The 19,229-nt window shown below is 57.4% G+C and overlaps 2 protein-coding genes and 1 long non-coding RNA gene across 3 annotated transcripts in view; all 3 read left to right on the top strand.

Annotated features, from left to right (window-relative positions):
- The window catches only part of TEP1 (telomerase associated protein 1), a gene marked incomplete at both ends in the record, with an annotated part of 39,966 nt that extends 36,918 nt beyond the window's left edge, over positions 1–3,048 (top strand). Inside the window, 2 exons of the mRNA XM_084304242.1 lie at positions 673–797; positions 3,045–3,048. Of these exons, the coding sequence (XP_084160368.1) occupies positions 673–797; positions 3,045–3,048 (129 nt within the window). The remainder of the gene's footprint in view (positions 1–672; positions 798–3,044) is intronic.
- On the top strand, positions 761–15,545 carry LOC311220692 (uncharacterized protein; the record flags this gene model as incomplete). Its single annotated transcript, XM_084304241.1, has 10 exons — positions 761–797; positions 2,950–3,044; positions 3,126–3,287; positions 4,048–4,317; positions 5,291–5,711; positions 7,187–7,402; positions 8,970–9,127; positions 11,733–11,834; positions 13,491–13,598; positions 15,399–15,545. Exons 4-10 carry the CDS (start codon positions 4,255–4,257, stop codon positions 15,543–15,545), a joined length of 1,215 nt encoding a protein of 404 aa, XP_084160367.1. The 5' UTR covers positions 761–797; positions 2,950–3,044; positions 3,126–3,287; positions 4,048–4,254.
- A 1,645-nt stretch (positions 15,546–17,190) lies between these two features.
- On the top strand, positions 17,191–19,206 carry LOC311220705. The gene is made up of 3 exons (XR_014619238.1): positions 17,191–17,453; positions 17,986–18,125; positions 19,099–19,206. It is a non-coding gene; the product is annotated as an uncharacterized lncRNA (long non-coding RNA).
- The last annotated feature ends 23 nt before the right edge of the window (positions 19,207–19,229 follow it).

Below are 19,229 nucleotides of genomic sequence, written 5' to 3'. Positions count from 1 at the left end.
TGGGAGCACTGGGAGCACTGGGAGGGACTGGGAGGGACTGGGAGGGGACTGGGAGGGGACTGGGAGGGACTGGGAGGGGATTGGGGGGGACTGGGAGGGACTGGGAGGGACTGGGAGGGGGTTTGGGGGGGTAATGGGGGGACTGGGGGGAACTGGGGCATACTGGGAGCAAACTGGGAAGGACTGGGAGGGACTGGGAGGGACTGGGAGGGACTGGGAAGGGGTTATGGGGGGACTGGGGCATACTGGGAGCAAACTGGGAGGGACTGGGAGGGACTGGGAGGGAACCGGGTTGGACTGGGAGGAACTGGAAGGGAACTGGGAGGGACTGGGAGGGGACTGGGAGGGACTGGGAGGGGAAATGGGGGGACTGGGAGGGAACTGGGACAAACTGGGAGGGACTGGGAGGGACTGGGAGGGGGAGCTGGGCATTTATACTGGTCTATACTGGTCTATATTGGTTTATACTGGTCTATACTGGTTTATACTGGTTTATACTGGTGTGAGACTGGGGCGGGAGGTGGGGGAGAAGGGGTTGTGGGTGGGTCCATACTGGTTTATACCGGTCTATACTGGTTTATACTGGTTTATACCGGTCTATACTGGTTTATACTGGTCTGTACTGGTCTGTACTGGTCTGTACTGGTTTATACTGGTCCGTACTGGTTGCAGGTGCTGCAGGAGCTGCAGGGCAGCGTGGGGGGGGTGACGGCCGTGGCTTTCGTCACCGATGACGTCATCGCGCTGGGCGGGGCCGGGGGGGACCTGGAGCTCTGGGACCTGCGCAGGGGGCACAGGTGGGGGAGGGGCGCTATGGGGCGGCTATGGGGCGGCTATGGGGCAGCTATGGGGCGGCTATGGGGCGGCTATGGGGCAGCTATGGGGTGGTTATGGGGCGCTATGGGGTGGTTATGGGGAGATATGGGGCGCTATGGGGCGCTATGGGGCAGCTATGGGGTGGTTATGGGGCGCTATGGGGCGCTATGGGGTGGTTATGGGGCGCTATGGGGCGCTATGGGGCGCTATGGGGCGGGGGTGGGGTGGTTATGGGGTGGTTATGGGGAGATATGGGGCGCTATGGGGCACTTCTGGGGCACGTATGGGGCGCTATGGGGCAGCTATGGGGCACTTATGGGGCGCTATGGGGCAGCTATGGGGCAGCTATGGGGCGGGGGTGGGGTGGGTGTGGGGTGGGTGTGGGGCACTTATGGGGCAGCTATGGGGTGGCTATGGGGTGGTTATGGGGAGATATGGGGCGCTATGGGGCACTTCTGGGTCACTTATGGGGCGCTATGGGGCAGGCTATGGGGCAGCCATGGGGTCACTTATGGGTCACTATGGGTCACTTATGGGGCGCTTATGGGATCATTATGGGATGGCTATGGGGCCGCTATGGGGCAGCTATGGGGTCACTTATGGGTCGCTATGGGGCGCTATGGGGCAGCTATGGGGCACTTATGGGTCACTTATGGGGCGCTATGGGGCAGCTATGGGGCACTTATGGGGCACTTATGGGTCACTTATGGGGTCATTATGGGATGGCTATGGGGTCGCTATGGGGTCACTTATGGGTCACTTATGGGGCGCTATGGGGCAGGCTATGGGTCACTATGGGGTCACTTATGGGTCGCTATGGGATCATTATGGGATGGCTATGGGGCCGCTATGGGGCAGCTATGGGGTCACTATGGGATCACTTAGGGGTCACTTATGGGGTGCTATGGGGCAGCCATGGGGTCACTTATGGGTCACTTATGGGATCATTATGGGATGGCTATGGGGTCGCTATGAGGCCGCTATGGGGCAGCTATGGGGTCACTCTGACGTCACTTATGGGTCGCTATGGGGCAGCTATGGGGCAGCCATAGGGTCACTATGGGTCACTTATGGGTCACTTATGGGTCGCTATGGGGCAGGCTATGGGGCGCTATGGGGTCACTTAGGGGTCACTTATGGGGCACTTATGGGATCATTATGGGTCGCTATGGGGCAGCTATGGGGCAGCTATGGGGTCACTTATGGGTCGCTATGGGATCATTATGGGATGGCTATGGGGTCGCTATGGGGCAGCCATGGGGTCACTTAGGGGTCTCTCTGACATCACTTATGGGTCGCTATGGGGCAGGCTATGGGTCACTTATGGGTCACTTATGGGGCGCTATGGGGCACTTGTGGGTCACTTATGGGGCACTTATGGGGCACTTATGGGATTATTATGGGGTCGCTATGGGGTCACTCCGACGTCACTTATGGGTCGCTATGGGGCAGCTATGGGTCGCTATGGGATCACTTAGAGGTCACTTATGGGTCGCTATGGGGCAGCTATGGGTCACTTATGGGGCACTTATGGGATCATTATGGGATCATTATGGGATGGCTATGGGGCCGCTATGGGGTCGCTATGGGGTCACTTATGGGTCTCTCTGACGTCACTTATGGGTCGCTATGGGGCAGCTATGGGGCAGCTATGGGGTTACTCAGGGGTCACTTATGGGTCGCTATGGGGCAGCTATGGGGCACTTATGGGATTATTATGGGATGGCTATGGGGTTGCTATGGGGCCGCTATGGGGCAGCTATGGGGTCACTTAGGGGTCACTTATGGGGTGCTATGGGATCATTATGGGGCCGCTATGGGGCCGCTATGGGGCACTTATGGGGCGCTATGGGGCACTTATGGGGCAGCTATGGGATCATTATGGGATCATTATGGGGTCGCTATGGGGCCGATATGGGGTCACTTAGGGGTCACTTATGGGGCAGCTATGGGGCACTTATGGGATCATTATGGGGTCGCTATGGGGCAGCTATGGGGCACTTATGGGATTATTATGGGATGGCTATGGGGCCGCTATGGGGCCGCTATGGGGCCGCTATGGGGCAGCTATGGGGCCGCTATGGGGCAGCTATGGGGCAGCTATGGGGTCACTTATGGGTCGCTATGGGGCAGGCTGTGGGGCGCCCAGGCCCACCGTGGCCCCGTGACGGCGCTGAGCCCCCAGCCCGGGGGGGGTGCTGAGCACCGGCCTGGATGGGACCCTGCAGGTAAGGGGAGGGGGCGTGGCCTCGGGGAGGGGGCGTGGCCACCCGTGATGACATCACCGATGACGTCACTCTCTCTTCTAGGCGTGGCCCCTCCCCCCAGGCCCCGCCCCCCTCTGGCTCCGCCCCCTCGGCCCCCCCCTCCTGGCCCTGGGGGTCCGGCCCGGGGGGGGGGGAGGGGCGGTGGCCGTGGGGGGGTGGGGGGGGCGCCTGGCCCTGCTGGGGGGGGGGGGAGGGGCCCTACTGGTGAGTGACTGGGGGATACTGGGAGGGACTGGGAGGGGACTGGGGGATACTGGGATATACTGGGAGAGGACTGGGAGGGACTGGGAGGGACTGGGGGGACTGGGAGGGGGTTTGGGGGGGGTTTGGGGGGATTTGGGGGGTTTTGGGGGACTGGGAGGCAACTGGGATGTACTGGGAGGGGATTGGGGTGTACTGGGATATACTGGGATATACTGGGAGGGGACTGGGGGGGACTGGGAGGGACTGGGAGGGACTGGGAGGGGGTTTGGGGGGATTATGGGGGGAATTTGGGGGGTTTTGGGGCACTGGGAGGGACTGGGAGAGGATTGGGGGATACTGGGATGTACTGGGAGATACTGGGAGGGACTGGGAGGGCACTGGGAGGGACTGGGAAGGGGTCGGGGGGGCACTGGGAGGGGACTGGGAGAGACTGGGAGGGACTGGGGGGGGATTGGGGGTATACTGGGATGTACTGGGAGGGACTGGGAGGGGACTGGGAGGGGTAATGGGGCCATATTGGGCTATACTGGTCCATACTGGTCTATACTGGCCTGTACTCTCCAGGCCTGTACCAGTTTATACTGGTCTAGACTGGTCTATACCAGTCCATACTGGTCCAAACTGGTCCATACTGGTCCATACCAGTCCGTACTGGTCCATACTGGTCCATACTGGTCCATACTGGTCCATACCAGTCTGTACTGGTTTGTACTGGTCCGTACCGGTCCGTACTGGTCCATACTGGTTTGTACTGGTGCAGGAGCTGGGCCCGTGCCGGGGGCGGCCATTTTGCGCCCTGTGCTGGAGCGCCGACGGCTCCCGATTGGCCGCCGCCCAGGTGGGCGGGGCCTTGCGCCTGTGGGCGTGGCCCGAGGCCGCCCCGCTGTGGGCGGGGCCCGGCGAGGCCCCGCCCCCGCCCCCGCCCCGCCCGCTGCGATTGGGCGTGGTTGGAGGTCACGTGACCGGCATGGCCTTTGCCCCGCCCCCGGCCCCGCCCACCCGGATCCTCACGGCCGGGCCCGGGGGGCAGGTAGGGGGCGGGGCCTAAAGGGGGCGGGGCCTAAGGGGAAGGGGAGGGGCCTAAAGGGGAAGGGGAGGGGCTTAAGGGGAGGGGGAGGAGCCTAAGGGGAAGGGGAGGGGCCTAAGGGAGGGGAATTTGGGGGGAATTGGGGAAATTTTGGGCAAATTTGGGGAAAGTTTAGAAAAAAATTGGGAAATTTTAGAAAAATTTGGGGCAATTTTGGGGAATTTGGGGGGATTTGGGGGAAATTTGGGGAATTTTGCCCAAATTTTGGAAATTTTTAGAAAATTTTGGGGAAATTTGGGGAAATTTTGGGATTTTTAGGGAAATTTGGGGAAAAATTGTGGGAATTTTGGGGAAAAAAATGGAAAAAATTGGAATTTTTAGGGAAACGGGGAAATTTTGTGCAGATTTGTGCAAAAAAATTGAAATTTTAGGTAATTTGGGGAAAATTTGTGGGAATTTGAGGGAAATATAGGAATTTTTAGGAAAATTTGGGTAAATTTTGTAGAAATTTGGGGAAAAATTGGGAAGTTTTAGGGAACTTGGGGAAATTTGGCGGGAAGTTGAGGGAAATTTTGGAGTTTTTGTGGAAAACTTGGGGAAATTTTGTGGAAATTTTGGGAAAAAATGTGAAATTTTAGGGAATTTGGGGAAATTTTATGTTAATTTGAGGGAAAATTTGGAGTTTTTGTGGAAAATTTGTGGAAATTTTGTGGGAACTTGAAGGAAATTTTGTAGAAATTTGCACAAAAAATTGAAATTTTAGGGAATTTGGGGAAAAATTGTGTGAATTTGTGAGAATTTGGGAAAAAATAGTGTAAATTTGCATGAATTTGGGGAAACTTCATGGAAAACTGCCGGAATTTGGGGTGATTTTTGCCGATTTCGGCTCGGTTTCGCTCCTTTTACTGGAGTGGGGTCATTCTATCGGATTTTGGGCTGAATCCGGGCGTTTTTGGGTCATTTCCCCCCAATCCAGGTGCTGGTGTGGGAGGCGGGGCCGGGCCGGCTGCGGGCGGAGCTCCCCCCGCTCGATGACATCACCGCCCGCCGTGATGACGTCATCAACTACCCCGATGACGTCATCAACTACCCCGATGACATCATCGGGGCGCCCAATGACGTCATTGGAAGGCCCAATGACGTCATTGGAGGGCCCGATGACGTCATTGAAGGCCCAAATGACGTCATTGAAGACCTTGATGATGTCATCGAAGACCCTGATGACGTCATTGAAGACCCTGATGACGTCATCGAAGACTTTGATGACGTCACCGATGACGTCACGGCCCCCCTCGATGACGTCACGACGGCGCTGGGCGTGGCCTTCGACCCCTGGGGAGGGGGCGTGGCCGTGGGGCAGCCCCGGGGGGGCGTGGCCTTGTACCGGGCACCGTGGGGTGAGGGGCGGGGCCTAACGGGGTCACGTGACCAAAAGAAGGGGGGATTTGGGGGGATTGGGGGGAATTTGGGGGATTTGGGGGAAATTTGGGGAGTTTGGTGAAATTTTGTGGGATTTCGGGGAGTTTGGGGGGATTTGGGGGGGAAATTGGGGGATTTGGGGGGAATTCTGGGAATTTGGGGAAAATTTGGGGGAATTTGGGAAAATTTGGGGGAATTTGGGGAAATTTGGGGAGTTTCGGGGGATTTGGGGGATTTCGGGGGGGATTTGGGGGGATTTGGGGAAATTTGGGAGAATTTGGTGAAATTTTGCAGGATTTGGGGAAATTTTCTCGAAAACTGGGGGAATTGAGGAAAATTGGGGGATTTGGGAAAATTTGGGGGATTTGGGGGGGATTTTCAGGGATTTGGGGAGATTTGGGGGGAAATTGGGGGATTTGGGGAAGTTTGGGGGGATTTGGTGGATTTCTGGGGTTTGGTGGGGAATTTGGGGGAGTTTGGTGAAATTTTGCGGGATTTGGGGAAATTTTGTGGAAAATTGGAGGAATTTGGGGTAAACTGTGGGAATTTGGAGAAATTTGGGGGAACTTGGGGGAATTTCGGAGGATTTGGGGGGATTTGGGGGATATTGGGGGAAATTGGGGGATTTGGGGGGAGATTTGGGGGGATTTGAGGGGCTTTGGGGGATTTCTGGGAATTTGGGGGGAAATTGTGGGAATTTGGGAAAATTTGGGGGAATTTGGGGGGAATTGGGGGAAATTTTGTGGGAATTTGGGGAAATTAGGGGGAAATTTGTGGAAATTTTGTGGGAATTTGGGGTAAAATTATGGGAATTTGGGGAAATCATGGGAATTTGGGGAAAAATGTGGGAATTTAGGGAATTTGGGGAAAATTTGTGGGAAATTTGGGGAAAATTTGTGGGAATTTGGAAAAAATTGTGAGAATTTGTGGGAATTGTGGGAAAATTTGTGGGAAATTTAGGGAAAATTTTTGGAATTTGGGGAAAAATTGTGGGAATTTGGGGAAAATGTGGGAATTTTGTGGGAATTTGGGGAAAATGTGGGAATTTGTGGAAATTTTGTGGGAATTTGGGAAAAATTGTGGGAATTTGGGGAATTTTTGTGGGGATTTGGGGAAAATTGTGGGAATTCTGTGGGAATTTGGGGAAAATTTGTAGGAATTTGGGGAAATTTTGTGGGAATTTAGAAAAAATGTTGGAATTTGGGAAAATTTAGGGCAATTTGGGGAAAAAATGAGAATTTGGGGGGAAAATTGTGGGAAATTAGGTAAATTCTGGGAATTTGGGGGAAAAAATGTGAAAATTTGGGGAAAAAAGTGACTATTTGGGGAAATTGAGGGAATTTGGGGCAATTCGTGGAAATTTTGGGGGAAATTCTACCAATTTGGGTTCAATCGATGACGTCATGACCCCTCCCCTTTTGCCCCTCCCCCTTTTTGCCCCTCCCCCTTTTAGACCACGCCCCCTGGCGGTGCGGTGGGCGGGGCCTGGTGACGCACCTGGCCTGGGTGGGCGGGGCCAAGCTGGTGGGGGCGGGGCCTGGGGGGACGCTGTGGGGCTGGGCCGTCCCCGCCCCCCCCGCCAGGCCACGCCCCCTCTGGCTCCGCCCCCTGCGGCGCGGACCAATCACGGCCCTGGCTGGGGCCGAGGCGGGGCTGGCGGTGGGCACAGGTGAGGGGGCGGGGGCCTAAAAAAGGGGGCGGGGCCTGGGGAAATGGGGTGGGGCCTGGGGGAAGGGGGCGGGGTCTGGGGGAAGTGGGCGGGGCCTGGGGAAAGGGGGAGGGGTTTGGGGGCTCTATGGGGCGGATTGGGGGAAATTTGGGGGAATTTGGGGAAATTTGGGGAAATTTGGGGAGTTTGGGGGATTTGGGGGATTTTGAGGGATTTTGGGGAAATTTGGGGAATTTGGGGGGATTTTGGGGGAATTTGGGGGAAATTTGGGGAAATTTGGGGAGTTTGGGGGGATTTGGGGGGATTTGGGGGGAATTTGGGAGGAAATTGTGGGAATTTGGGAAAATTTGGGGGGATTAGGGGGAATTTGGGGAAAATTTGGGGGAATTTGGGGAATTTGGGGAAATTTGGGGAGTTTGGGGGGATTTGGGGGATTTGGGGGGATTGGGGGAAATTTGGGGGATTTTGGGGGGATTTTGGGGGAATTTTTGTGGAAAATCGGGGGAATTTGGGGGGAAATTGTGGGAATTTGGGAAAATTTGGGGGGATTAGGGGGAATTTGGGGAAAATTTGGGGGAATTCGGGGAATTTGGGGAAATTTGGGGAGTTTGGGGGGATTTGGGGGATTTGGGGGGAAATTTGGGGATTTTGGGGGGATTTGGGGGGATTTTTGTGGAAAATTGGAGGAATTTGGGGGGAAATTGTGGGAATTTGGGAAATTTGGGGGGATTTGGGGGATTTGGGGGTCTCTATGGGTCCCATGAGTCCCTATGGGCGCTATGGGGCTGGGGGGGTCCCTATGGGGCTCTATGGGGCTCTATGGGTCCTATGGGTCTCTATGGGGTCTCTATGGGGCTGGGGGTCCCTATGGGGTCCCTATGGGTCCTATGGGGTCTCTATGGGGTCTATGGGTCCCTATGGGGTCTCTGTGGGGCTGGGGGTCTCTATGGGTCGTATGGGGGTCCCTATGGGGGTCTATGGGTCCTATGGGGTCTCTATGGGTCCTATGGGGTGTCTATGGGGTCTATGGGTCCCTATGGGGCTGGGGGGGTCTCTATGGGGCTCTATGGGTCCTCTGGGGTCTCTATGGGGTTTATGGGGTCTATGGGTCCCTATGGGGTCTCTATGGGGCTGGGGGGTCTCTATGGGTCCCTATGGGTCCTATGGGGTCTTTATGGGGTCTATGGGCCCCTATGGGGTCTCTGTGGGGCTGGGGGTCTCTATGGGGCTCTATGGGTCCCTATGGGGTCTATGGGGTCTATGGGGTCCCTATGGGATTCTATGGGTCCCATGGGTCCCTATGGGGCTCTATGGGTCCTATGGGGTCCCTATGGGGTCTATGGGGTCCCTATGGGATTCTATGGGTCCCATGGGTCCCTATGGGGCTCTATGGGTTCTATGGGGTCCCTATGGGATTCTATGGGTCCCATGGGTCCCTATGGGGCTCTATGGGTTCTATGGGGTCCCTATGGGATTCTATGGGTCCCATGGGTCCCTATGGGGTCTATGGGTCCCTATGGGTCCCTATGGGTCCTATGGGGTCCCTTATGGGGTCTGTGTCCGGCAGAGGACAGGGCGCTGTGGCTGTGCCCCGCGGACGCCGTGGGGCTGCCCCCCAAGTCCTGCCCGGCCGTGGGGCAGCTCCTGCACCCCCACCGGGGCCACCCCACGGCCGCCGCCTTCAGCCCCACTGCGACCCTGCTGGGCACCGGCGGCACCGACCGGGTACGGGGGGGCTATGGGGCGGCTGTGGGGTGGGTTATGGGGCGCTATGGGGTGGGTTATGGGGGGTTATGGGGTGGATATGGGGGGTTATGGGGGGTTATGGGGTGGTTATGGGGGGTTATGGGGTGATATGGGGTGGATATGGGGCTATGGGGCGGCTGTGGGGTGGGTTATGGGGCGCTATGGGGTGGGTTATGGGGGGTTATGGGGGGTTATGGGGCGCTATGGGGTGGGTTATGGGGCGCTATGGGGTGCTATGGGGTGGGTTATGGGGGGTTATGGGGCACTATGGGGTGGTTATGGGGGGTTATGGGGTGGTTATGGGGTGGATATGGGGTTATGGGGGGATATGGGGTGGGTATGGGGGGTTATGGGGTGGTTATGGGGGGATTATGGGGGGATTATGGGGTTATGGGGTGGTTATGGGGCGCTATGGGGTGGTTATGGGGGGTTATGGGGGGGATATGGGGTGGATATGGGGTTATGGGGTGGTTATGGGGTGGGTTATGGGGTGCTATGGGGCGCTATGGGGTGGGTTATGGGGGGTTATGGGGGGTTATGGGGGGTTATGGGGGGTTATGGGGCAGCTATGGGGTGGGTTATGGGGCGCTATGGGGCGCTATGGGGTGCTATGGGGTGGGTTGTGGGGGGTTATGGGGTGGATATGGGGTTATGGGGTGGTTATGGGGTGGGTTATGGGGCACTATGGGGCGCTATGGGGTGAGCTATGGGGGGTTATGGGGGGTTATGGGGGGTTATGGGGTGGATATGGGGTGGATATGGGGTGGGTTATGGGGGGTTATGGGGTGGTTATGGGGTGGATATGGGGTGATATGGGGGGATATGGGAGGTTATGGGGTGGTTATGGGGGGATATGGGGTGGTTATGGGGTGGATATGGGGTTATGGGGTGGTTGTGGGGTGGGTTATGGGGCACTATGGGGCGCTATGGGGTGCTATGGGGTGGGTTATGGGGGGTTATGGGGGGATATGGGGTGGATATGGGGGCTATGGGGCGGCTATGGGGTGGGTTATGGGGCACTATGGGGCGCTATGGGGCGCTATGGGGTGGGTTATGGGGCGCTATGGGGTGCTATGGGGTGGGTATGGGGGGTTATGGGGGGTTATGGGGCGCTATGGGGTGGGTTATGGGGCTGGGGCTACTTATGGGTCTGGGGGTGGTTATGGGGCTGGGGTCGGTTATGGGGCTGGGACTACTTATGGGTCTGGGGTTACTTATGGGGCTGGGAGTGGTTATGGGTCTGGGTCTACTTATGGGTCCGGGTGCACTTATGGGTCTGGGCTTACTTATGGGGCCGGGGTCGGTTATGGGGCTGAGTCTACTTATGGGTCCGGGTCTACTTATGGGGCTGAGGCTGGTTATGGGGCCAAGGTGGTTATGGGGCTGAGTCTACTTATGGGTCCGGGTCTACTTATGGGTCTGGGGTTACTTATGGGGCCGGGAGTGGTTATGGGGCTGGGACTACTTATGGGTCCGGGTCTACTTATGGGTCTGGGGTTACTTATGGGCCGGGAGTGGGTTATGGGGCTGAGTCTACTTATGGGTCCAGGTCTACTTATGGGTCTGGGGTTACTTATGGGGCCGGGGTTGGTTATGGGGCTGAGTCTACTTATGGGTCCGAGTCTACTTATGGGTCTGGGGTTACTTATGGGGCCGGGAGTGGTTATGGGGCTGGGACTACTTATGGGTCTGGGGGTGGTTGTGGGGCCGGGACTACTTATGGGGCCGGGGCTGGTTATGGGGCCAGGGATGGTTATGGGGCTGGGACTACTTATGGGTCCGGGTCTACTTATGGGTCTGAGGCTGGTTATGGGGCCAAGGTGGTTATGGGACTGGGACTACTTATGGGTCTGGGTCTACTTATGGGTCTGGGGTTACTTATGGGGCCGGGAGTGGTTATGGGGCTGGGACTACTTATGGGTCCGGGTGCACTTATGGGTCTGGGGTTACTTATGGGGCCGGGAGTGGTTATGGGGCTGGGACTACTTATGGGTCTGGGGCTACTTATGGGTCTGGGGTTACTTATGGGGCCGGGGTCGGTTATGGGGCTGAGTCTACTTATGGGGCTGGGGCTACTTATGGGGCTGAGGCTGGTTATGGGGCGGGAGTGGTTATGGGGCTGGGACTACTTATGGGTCTGGGTCTACTTATGGGTCTGGGGTTACTTATGGGGCCGGGAGTGGTTATGGGGCTGGGACTACTTATGGGTCTGGGGCTACTTATGGGTCTGGGGTTACTTATGGGGCCGGGAGTGGTTATGGGGCTGGGACTACTTATGGGTCTGGGGCTACTTATGGGTCTGGGGTTACTTATGGGGCCGGGGTCGGTTATGGGGCTGAGTCTACTTATGGGGCTGGGGCTACTTATGGGCTGAGGCTGGTTATGGGGCCGGGAGTGGTTATGGGGCTGGGACTACTTATGGGTCTGGGTCTACTTATGGGTCTGGGGTTACTTATGGGGCCGGGGTCGGTTATGGGGCTGAGCCTACTTATGGGTCCGGGTCTACTTATGGGTCTGGGGTTACTTATGGGTCCGGGTGCACTTATGGGTCCGGGTGCACTTATGGGGCCGTTCTATGGGGCAGGCCCTGGTGGTGTGGGGCGTTGCCGTGGGTCGGGAGCTGCGGCGCTGGCCCCAGGCCCACGGGGACCAAATCACGGCCCTGGGCTGGGCCCGGGAGCTGCTGGTATGGGGCGCTATGGGGCAGGATCTATGGGGCAGGATCTATGGGGCAGGATCTATGGGGCTGGGGGGGGATCTATGGGGCTGGGGAGGGCTGGGGGGTCCCTATAGGGTTCAGGGGGTCGCTATGGGGCTGGGAGGGTCCCTATGGGGCTGGGGGGGGATCTATGGGGCAGGAGGGGGTATGGGGCGGGATCTATGGGGCTGGGGGCCCTATGGGGTTTCTATGGGGCAGGGGGCGTCTCTATGGGGCAGGGGGGGTCCCTATGGGGCTGGGGGGGTCCCTATGGGGCAGGGGGGGTCCCTATGGGGCTGGGGGGCTCCCTATGGGGCTGGGTGGTCTCTATGGGGCAGGGGGGTCCCTATGGGGCTGGAGGGGGATCTATGGGGCGGGGGGGGCCCTATGGGGCAGGGGCATCCCTATGGGGCTGGGGGGCTCCCTATGGGGCAGGGGGGGTCTCTATGGGGCAGGAGCGTCCCTATGGGGCAGGGGGGTCCCTATGGGGCTGGAGGGGGATCTATGGGGCAGGGGCGTCCCTATGGGGCAGGGGGGGTCTCTATGGGGCAGGGGGGGTCCCTATGGGGCCAGGGTCTCCCTATGGGGCTGGGGACTCCTATGGAGCAGGGGGGTCCCTATGGGGCAGGGGGGTCCCTATGGGGCTGGGGGGGGATCTATGGGGCTGGGGGGGTCCCTATGGGGCTGGGGGGGGATCTATGGGGCAGGGGGGTCCCTATGGGGCTGGGGGGCTCCCTATGGGGCAGGGGGGGTCCCTATGGGGCAGGGAGTTCCCTATGGGGCCAGGGTCTCCCTATGGGGCTGGGGAGGGATCTATGGGGCTGGGGGGGGTCTCTATGGGGCAGGGGCGTCCCTATGGGGCTGGGGACTCTCTATGGGGCTGGGGCGTCCCTATGGGGCAGGGGGGCTCCCTATGGGGCTGGGGGGCTCCCTATGGGGCAGGGGCGTCCCTATGGGGCAGGGGGGTCCCTATGGGGCTGGAGGGGGATCTATGGGGCTGGGGGTCTCCCTATGGGGCAGGGGGGTCCCTATGGGGCAGGGGGGTCCCTATGGGGCTGGGGGGGTCCCTATGGGGCTGGAGGAGGATCTATGGGGCAGGGGGGGGTCTCTATGGGGCAGGGGCGTCCCTATGGGGCAGGGGGGTCCCTATGGGGCTGGAGGGGGATCTATGGGGCAGGGGGGGTCTCTATGGGGCAGGGGCGTCCCTATGGGGCAGGGGGGTCCCTATGGGGCTGGGGAGGGATCTATGGGGCTGGGGGGGTCCCTATGGGGCAGGGGGGGTCCCTATGGGGCTGGGGGGCTCCCTATGGGGCTGGGGAGGGATCTATGGGGCTGGAGGGGTCCCTATGGGGCAGGGGGGGTCCCTATGGGGCCAGGGTCTCCCTATGGGGCTGGGGGGCTCCCTATGGGGCAGGGGGGGTCCCTATGGGGCTGGGGGGCTCCCTATGGGGCAGGGGGGGTCCCTATGGGGCAGGGGGGGTCCCTATGGGGCTGGGGGGCTCCCTGTGGGGCTGGGGTCTCCCTATGGGGCTGGGGTCCCTATGGGGTTTCTATGGGGCCAGGGGGGAATCTATGGGGCCGGGGGGCCTCCTATGGGGCCGGGTGTCCCCCCCCCGGCCCCCTTTCTATGGGGCTGCCCCCCAGGTGTCGGGGGCGGCGGACGGCAGCGTGGGGCTGTGGGACGTGGCCGGGGGGCAGCGGCTGCGGCAACTTGGGGGGCTGCCGGGACCCCCCTGCGCCCTCGGGGGGCACGTGAGTGACGGGACCCACAAGTGTGGGGCTGGGGGGGGGGGGGGGAGGTGTGGGGCAGGAGCTGTGGGGCAGGGTGTGTGTGGGGCGGGATACGTGGGGTTGGGAAGCTATGGGGCAGGAGCTATGGGGCTGGGGAACTGTGGGGTGGATCTATGGGGCAGGATCTATGGGGCTGGGATCTATGGGGCGGGGATCTATGGGTCAGGATCTATGGGGCTGGGATCTATAGGGCAGGGATTTTTGGGGATCTATGGGGCTGGGATCTATGGGGCAGGATCTATGGGGCTGGGCTCTATGGGATCTATGGGGCAGGATCTATGGGGCTGGGATCTATGGGGCGGGATCTATGGGGCAGGATCTATGGGGCGGGATCTATGGGGCTGGGATCTCTGGGATCTATGGGGCTGGGATCTATGGGGCGGGATCTATGGGGCAGGATCTATGGGGCTGGGATGTTTTGGGATCTATGGGGCAGGATCTATGGGGCTGGGATCTATGGGGCTGGGATCTATGGGTATCTGTGGGGCAGGATCTATGGGGCTGGGCTCTATGGGATCTGTGGGGCTGGGCTCTATGGGATCTATGGGTCCGGATCTATGGGGCGGGGATCGATGGGTCTGGATCTATGGGGCTGGGCTCTATGGGATCTATGGGTCCGGATCTATGGGTCCGGATCTATGGGGCGGGATCTATGGGGCTGGGATCTATGGGGCTGGGCTCTATGGGATCTATGGGTCAGGATCTATGGGTCAGGATCTATGGGGCGGGATCTATGGGGCTGGGATCTCTGGGATCTATGGGGCTGGGATCTATGGGGCAGGATCGATGGGTCTGGATCTATGGGTCAGGATCTATGGGTCAGGATCTATGGGGCGGGATCTATGGGGCTGGGATCTCTGGGATCTATGGGGCAGGATCTGTGGGGCTGGGATCTATGGGGATCTATGGGGCGGGATCTATGGGTCTGGATCTATGGGGCTGGGCTCTATGGGATCTATGGGTCAGGATCTATGGGGCAGGATCTATGGGGCTGGGATCTTTGGGATCTATGGGGCAGGATCTATGGCTCAGGATCTATGGGGCAGGATGTATGGGTCAGGATCTATGGGTCCGGATCTATGGGGCTGGGATCTCTGGGGATCTGTGGGTCAGGGATCTATGGGTCAGGATCTATGGGGCGGGATCTATGGGGCTGGGATCTTTGGGGATCTATGGGTCAGGATCTATGGGTCAGGATCTATGGGGCAGGATGTATGGGTCAGGATCTATGGGACTGGATCTCTGGGGATCTGTGGGTCAGGGATCTATGGGGCAGGATCTATGGGGTGGGGATCTATGGGGCAGGATCTATGGGGCGGGATCTATGGGATCTATGGGGCTGGGATCTATGGGGATCTATGGGGCAGGATCTATGGGTCCGGATCTATGGGTCCGGATCTATGGGGCAGGATCTATGGGTCCGGATCTATGGGGCTGGGATCTATGGGGCAGGATCTATGGGTCCGGATCTATGGGTCCGGATCTATGGGGCTGGGATCTATGGGGCAGGATCTATGGGTCCGGATCTATGGGGCTGGGATCTATGGGGCAGGATCTATGGGTCCGGATCTATAGGGCTGGGATCTTTTGAGGATCTATGGGTCCGGATCTATGGGGCGGGATCTATGGGGCAGGATCTATGGGGCAGGATCTATGGGTCAGGGATCTATGGGTCCGGATCTATGGGGCGGGATCTATGGGGCGGGATCTATGGGTCCGGATCTATGGGTCAGGATCTATGGGGCGGGATCTATGGGGCAGGGCGGCGTCCTGGTGGCCCGTGTCTCGCTGTGGGGCCGTGACCTCGTGGGACGGGGCCGGGCGCCCCCGGGGTCACCTCCGGGGTCACCTCCGGGGCGCCGGCCAATGGCGACGTCGCCCCGCCGGGTAAGCCCCGCCCCCCTGTGATGACGTCATCACCCCTAATTAATGATTAATTAGTTAATTAATTAATTATGGGGTGACCCCAGGGGCCCCCCCGGGCGCTGGTGGCGGTGACGGGGAGCGACGGGCGCACCCGGCTCTGGCACCCGACGGAGGTGGGTTAATTAGCTAATTAGGGGGTTAATTAGTTAATTAAGGGGCTAATTAGTTAATTAAAGGGGTAATTAGGTCATTAGGGGGGGCGGATGTTAATTTGTAGGGGTGAGGGGTAAGGGATTAAGGGGGTTTTGGGGGGAATTGGGGGTTTAATTAATTAATTAAGGGGGTTAATTAGTTAATTAGGAGGTTAATTAGTTAATTAGGGGGTTAATTAGTTAATTAAGGGGGTAATTAGGTCATTAGGGGGGCGGATGTTAATTGGTAGGGGTGGGGGGTAAGGGATTAAGGGGGTTTTGGGGGGAATTGGGGGTTTAATTAATTAATTAAGGGGGTTAATTAGTTAATTAGGGGGTTAATTAATTAATTAGGGGGTGATTAATTAATTTAGAGGGTAATTGGGTCATTAGGGGGGCGGATGTTAATTGGCGGGGGTGGGGGGTAAGGGGTTAAGGGGGTTTTGGGGGGAATTGGGGTTTTAATTAATTAATTAAGGGGGTTAATTAGTTAATTAGGGGGTAATTAGTTAATTAAGGGGATGATTAGTTAATTAAAGGGGTAATTAGGTCATTAGGGGGGCGGATGTTAATTGGTGCGGGTGGAGGGTAAGGGATTAAGGGGGATTTGGGGGGGGAATTTGGGGGATTTGGGGGGTTAATTAATTAATTAAGGGGGTTAATTAGTTAATTAGGAGGTTAATTAGTTAATTAAGGGGGTGATTAGTTAATTAAAGGGGTAATTAGGTCATTAGGGGGGCGGATGTTAATTGGTAGGGGTGAGGGGTAAGGGGTTAAGGGGGTTTGGGGGGGAATTGGGGGTTTAATTAATTAATTAAGGGGGTTAATTAGGGGGTTAATTAGTTAATTAAGGGGGTGATTAGGTAATTGGAGAGGCTAATTAGGTCATTAGGGGGGCGGATGTTAATTGGCGGGGGTGGAGGGTAAGGGATTAAGGGGTATTGGGGGAATTTGGGGGGAATTGGGGGGTTAATTAATTAATTAAGGGGGTTAATTAGTTAATTAGGAGGTTAATTAGTTAATTAAGGGGGTGATTAGTTAATTAAGGGGGTAATTAGGTCATTAGGGGGGCGGATGTTAATTGGCAGGGGTGGGGGGTAAGGGATTAAGGGGGATTTGGGGGGAATTGGGGGATTTGGGGGTTTAATTAATTAATTAAGGGGGTTATTTAGTTAATTAGGGGGTAATTAGTTAATTAAGGGGCAATTAGTTAATTAAGGGGGGTAATTAGTTAATTAGGGGGTTGGAACTCGATGGGTGGGGGTGGGGGGTAAGGGATTAAGGGGGTTTTGGGTGGGAAATGGGGGATTTGGGGGTTTAATTAATTAATTAAGGGCGTTAATTAGCTAATTAGGGGTTAATTATTTACTGTATTTTTGCCTTTTGAATGCATCCTTCATGTTTTTTGTCTAATTTTGTGTAATTTCTGTCAAATTTGGTGTCATTTTCCCTTATTTTTTTCAAATTTTCTCAAATTTTTGTGTTTTTTCGTGCAATTTTCGTCCAATTTTCGTCCCATTTTCATCCCATTTTTGCCCAAATTTCGCCCAAATTTCGTCGGATTTTCGCCGGATTTTCGGCGTTTTTCCCGTTTTTGGGTCTTTTTGGTGGCCCCGCCCCCAGCCGGCCCCCGCCCCGCCCCCTGGGCTCGCTGCCCGGCCGCGCCGTGGGGCTGGCGGTGGTGCCGGGGGGCGCCGGGGCAAGGTGCTGGCGGCGAGCGACTGCGGGCTCCTGGCCCTCTGGGACCTGCAGCGGGAAGGTGAGGCCGTGGGATTATGGGATTAGGGCCTCGGGGGGTCGGGGAGACCTGGGATTATGGGATTAGGGGGGTTTGGGGGCGTAAAATGATGGGATTATGGGGGTTTGGGGGTTGGGATTACGGGATTATGGGGTTTGGGGGTTGGGATTATGGGGTTCTGGGGGTAGGGATTATGGGATTATGGGGTTTTGGGGGTTGGGATTATGGGATTATGGGGTTTGGGGGTTGGGATTACGGTATTATGGGGTTTGGGGGTTGGGATTATGGGATTATGGGGTTTGGGGGTTGGGATTATAAGGTTTGGGGGTTGGGATTATGGGATTATGGGGTTTGGGGGGTAGAGATGATGGGATTATGGGGTTTTGGGGTAGAGATTATTGGATTATGGGGATTTGGGGGTTGGGATTATGGGATTATGGCGATCCATGATGGGATTATGGGGTACGGAGAAGGGATTATGGCCTTGCAGGGGGGAATGTGGATATGGGATTACGGGATTATGGGACTGTAATCCCATGTGTTCCCCCCACAGACGACGACCCCGCCCCGCCCCTCCCCGTGGGCCCCGTGGCCGCCCTGGATTGGGACCCCCGGGGGACGCGGGTGGTATCGGGGGGCCCCGGGGGGCACCTGGCCCTATGGGAGAACGGCCGGGTGCTGGCGCGTGCCACGGTAATCCCATAATCCCGCGGGTAAAACTCATAATCCCGCGGGAAAACCCCATAATCCCACGGGTAAACCCCATAATCCCATGGGTAACGTCCCTAATCCCATATATTCCCATGGGTAACGCCCATAATCCCATAGGTAACGTCCATAATCCCATGGGTAACGTCCATAATCCCATATAATCCCATGGGTAACGTCCATAATCCCACGGGTAAACCCCATAATCCCGCGGGTAAACCCCATAATCCCATGGGTAACGTCCCTAATCCCATATAATCCCATGGGTAACGTCCCTAATCCCATATAATCCCGTTGGTAACCCTCGTAATGCCTTGGGTGGCCCCATAATCCCGGGGGTAACCCCCATAATCCCGCGGGTAACCCCCATAATCCCATGGGTAAAGTCCCTAATCCCATGGGTAACCTTAATCCAGTAATCCCATAGTGACCCTAAATCCTATAGGAGGCCCCATAATCCCATCAGTGACTCCATAATCCCATGGGTGACCCCATAATCCCATGTCTGACCCCATAATCCCACGGGTGACCCCATATTCCCATGGTTGGCCCCATAATCCCTTAATCCAGTAATCCCATAGTGACCCTAAATCCTAATGGCTGACCCCATAATCCCACGGGTGACCCCATAATCCCATGGTTGACCCCATAATCCCATGGGTGACCCCATAATCCCATGTCTGACCCCATAATCCCTTAATCCAGTAATCCCATAGTGACCCTAAATCCTAATGGGCGACCCCATAATCCCACGGGTGACCCCATAATCCCATGGCTGACCCCATAATCCCAAGGGTGGCCCCATAATCCCATCGGTGACCCCATAATCCCTTGTTTCCCTAAATCCCGATGGCCGACCCCATAATCCCGTGCGTGACCCAAAACTTTAGGGGCAGCCCTATGTCCCCCTAATCCCCTAATCCCATAATAATCCCCTAATAATCCCATAATCCCGCAGGTTGCCCCGCCCCCCGTGTCGGCCGTGGCCTTCTGGGCCCAGCGGCGCCTCCTGGTGGCTGCGGGGCGGCGCCTGGAGCTCTGGGCGCTGCGGGGCCGCCAGGGGAGGCTCAGGTGGGTAATCCCCTAATC

Source organism: Netta rufina (genome assembly GCF_964035555.1).
Source record: "Netta rufina genome assembly, chromosome: 37".
NCBI classification, from domain to species: Eukaryota; Metazoa; Chordata; class Aves; order Anseriformes; family Anatidae; genus Netta; species Netta rufina.
Note: the sequence above shows the minus strand (reverse complement) of the source record. Positions and strands in the feature narration are given on the sequence as shown.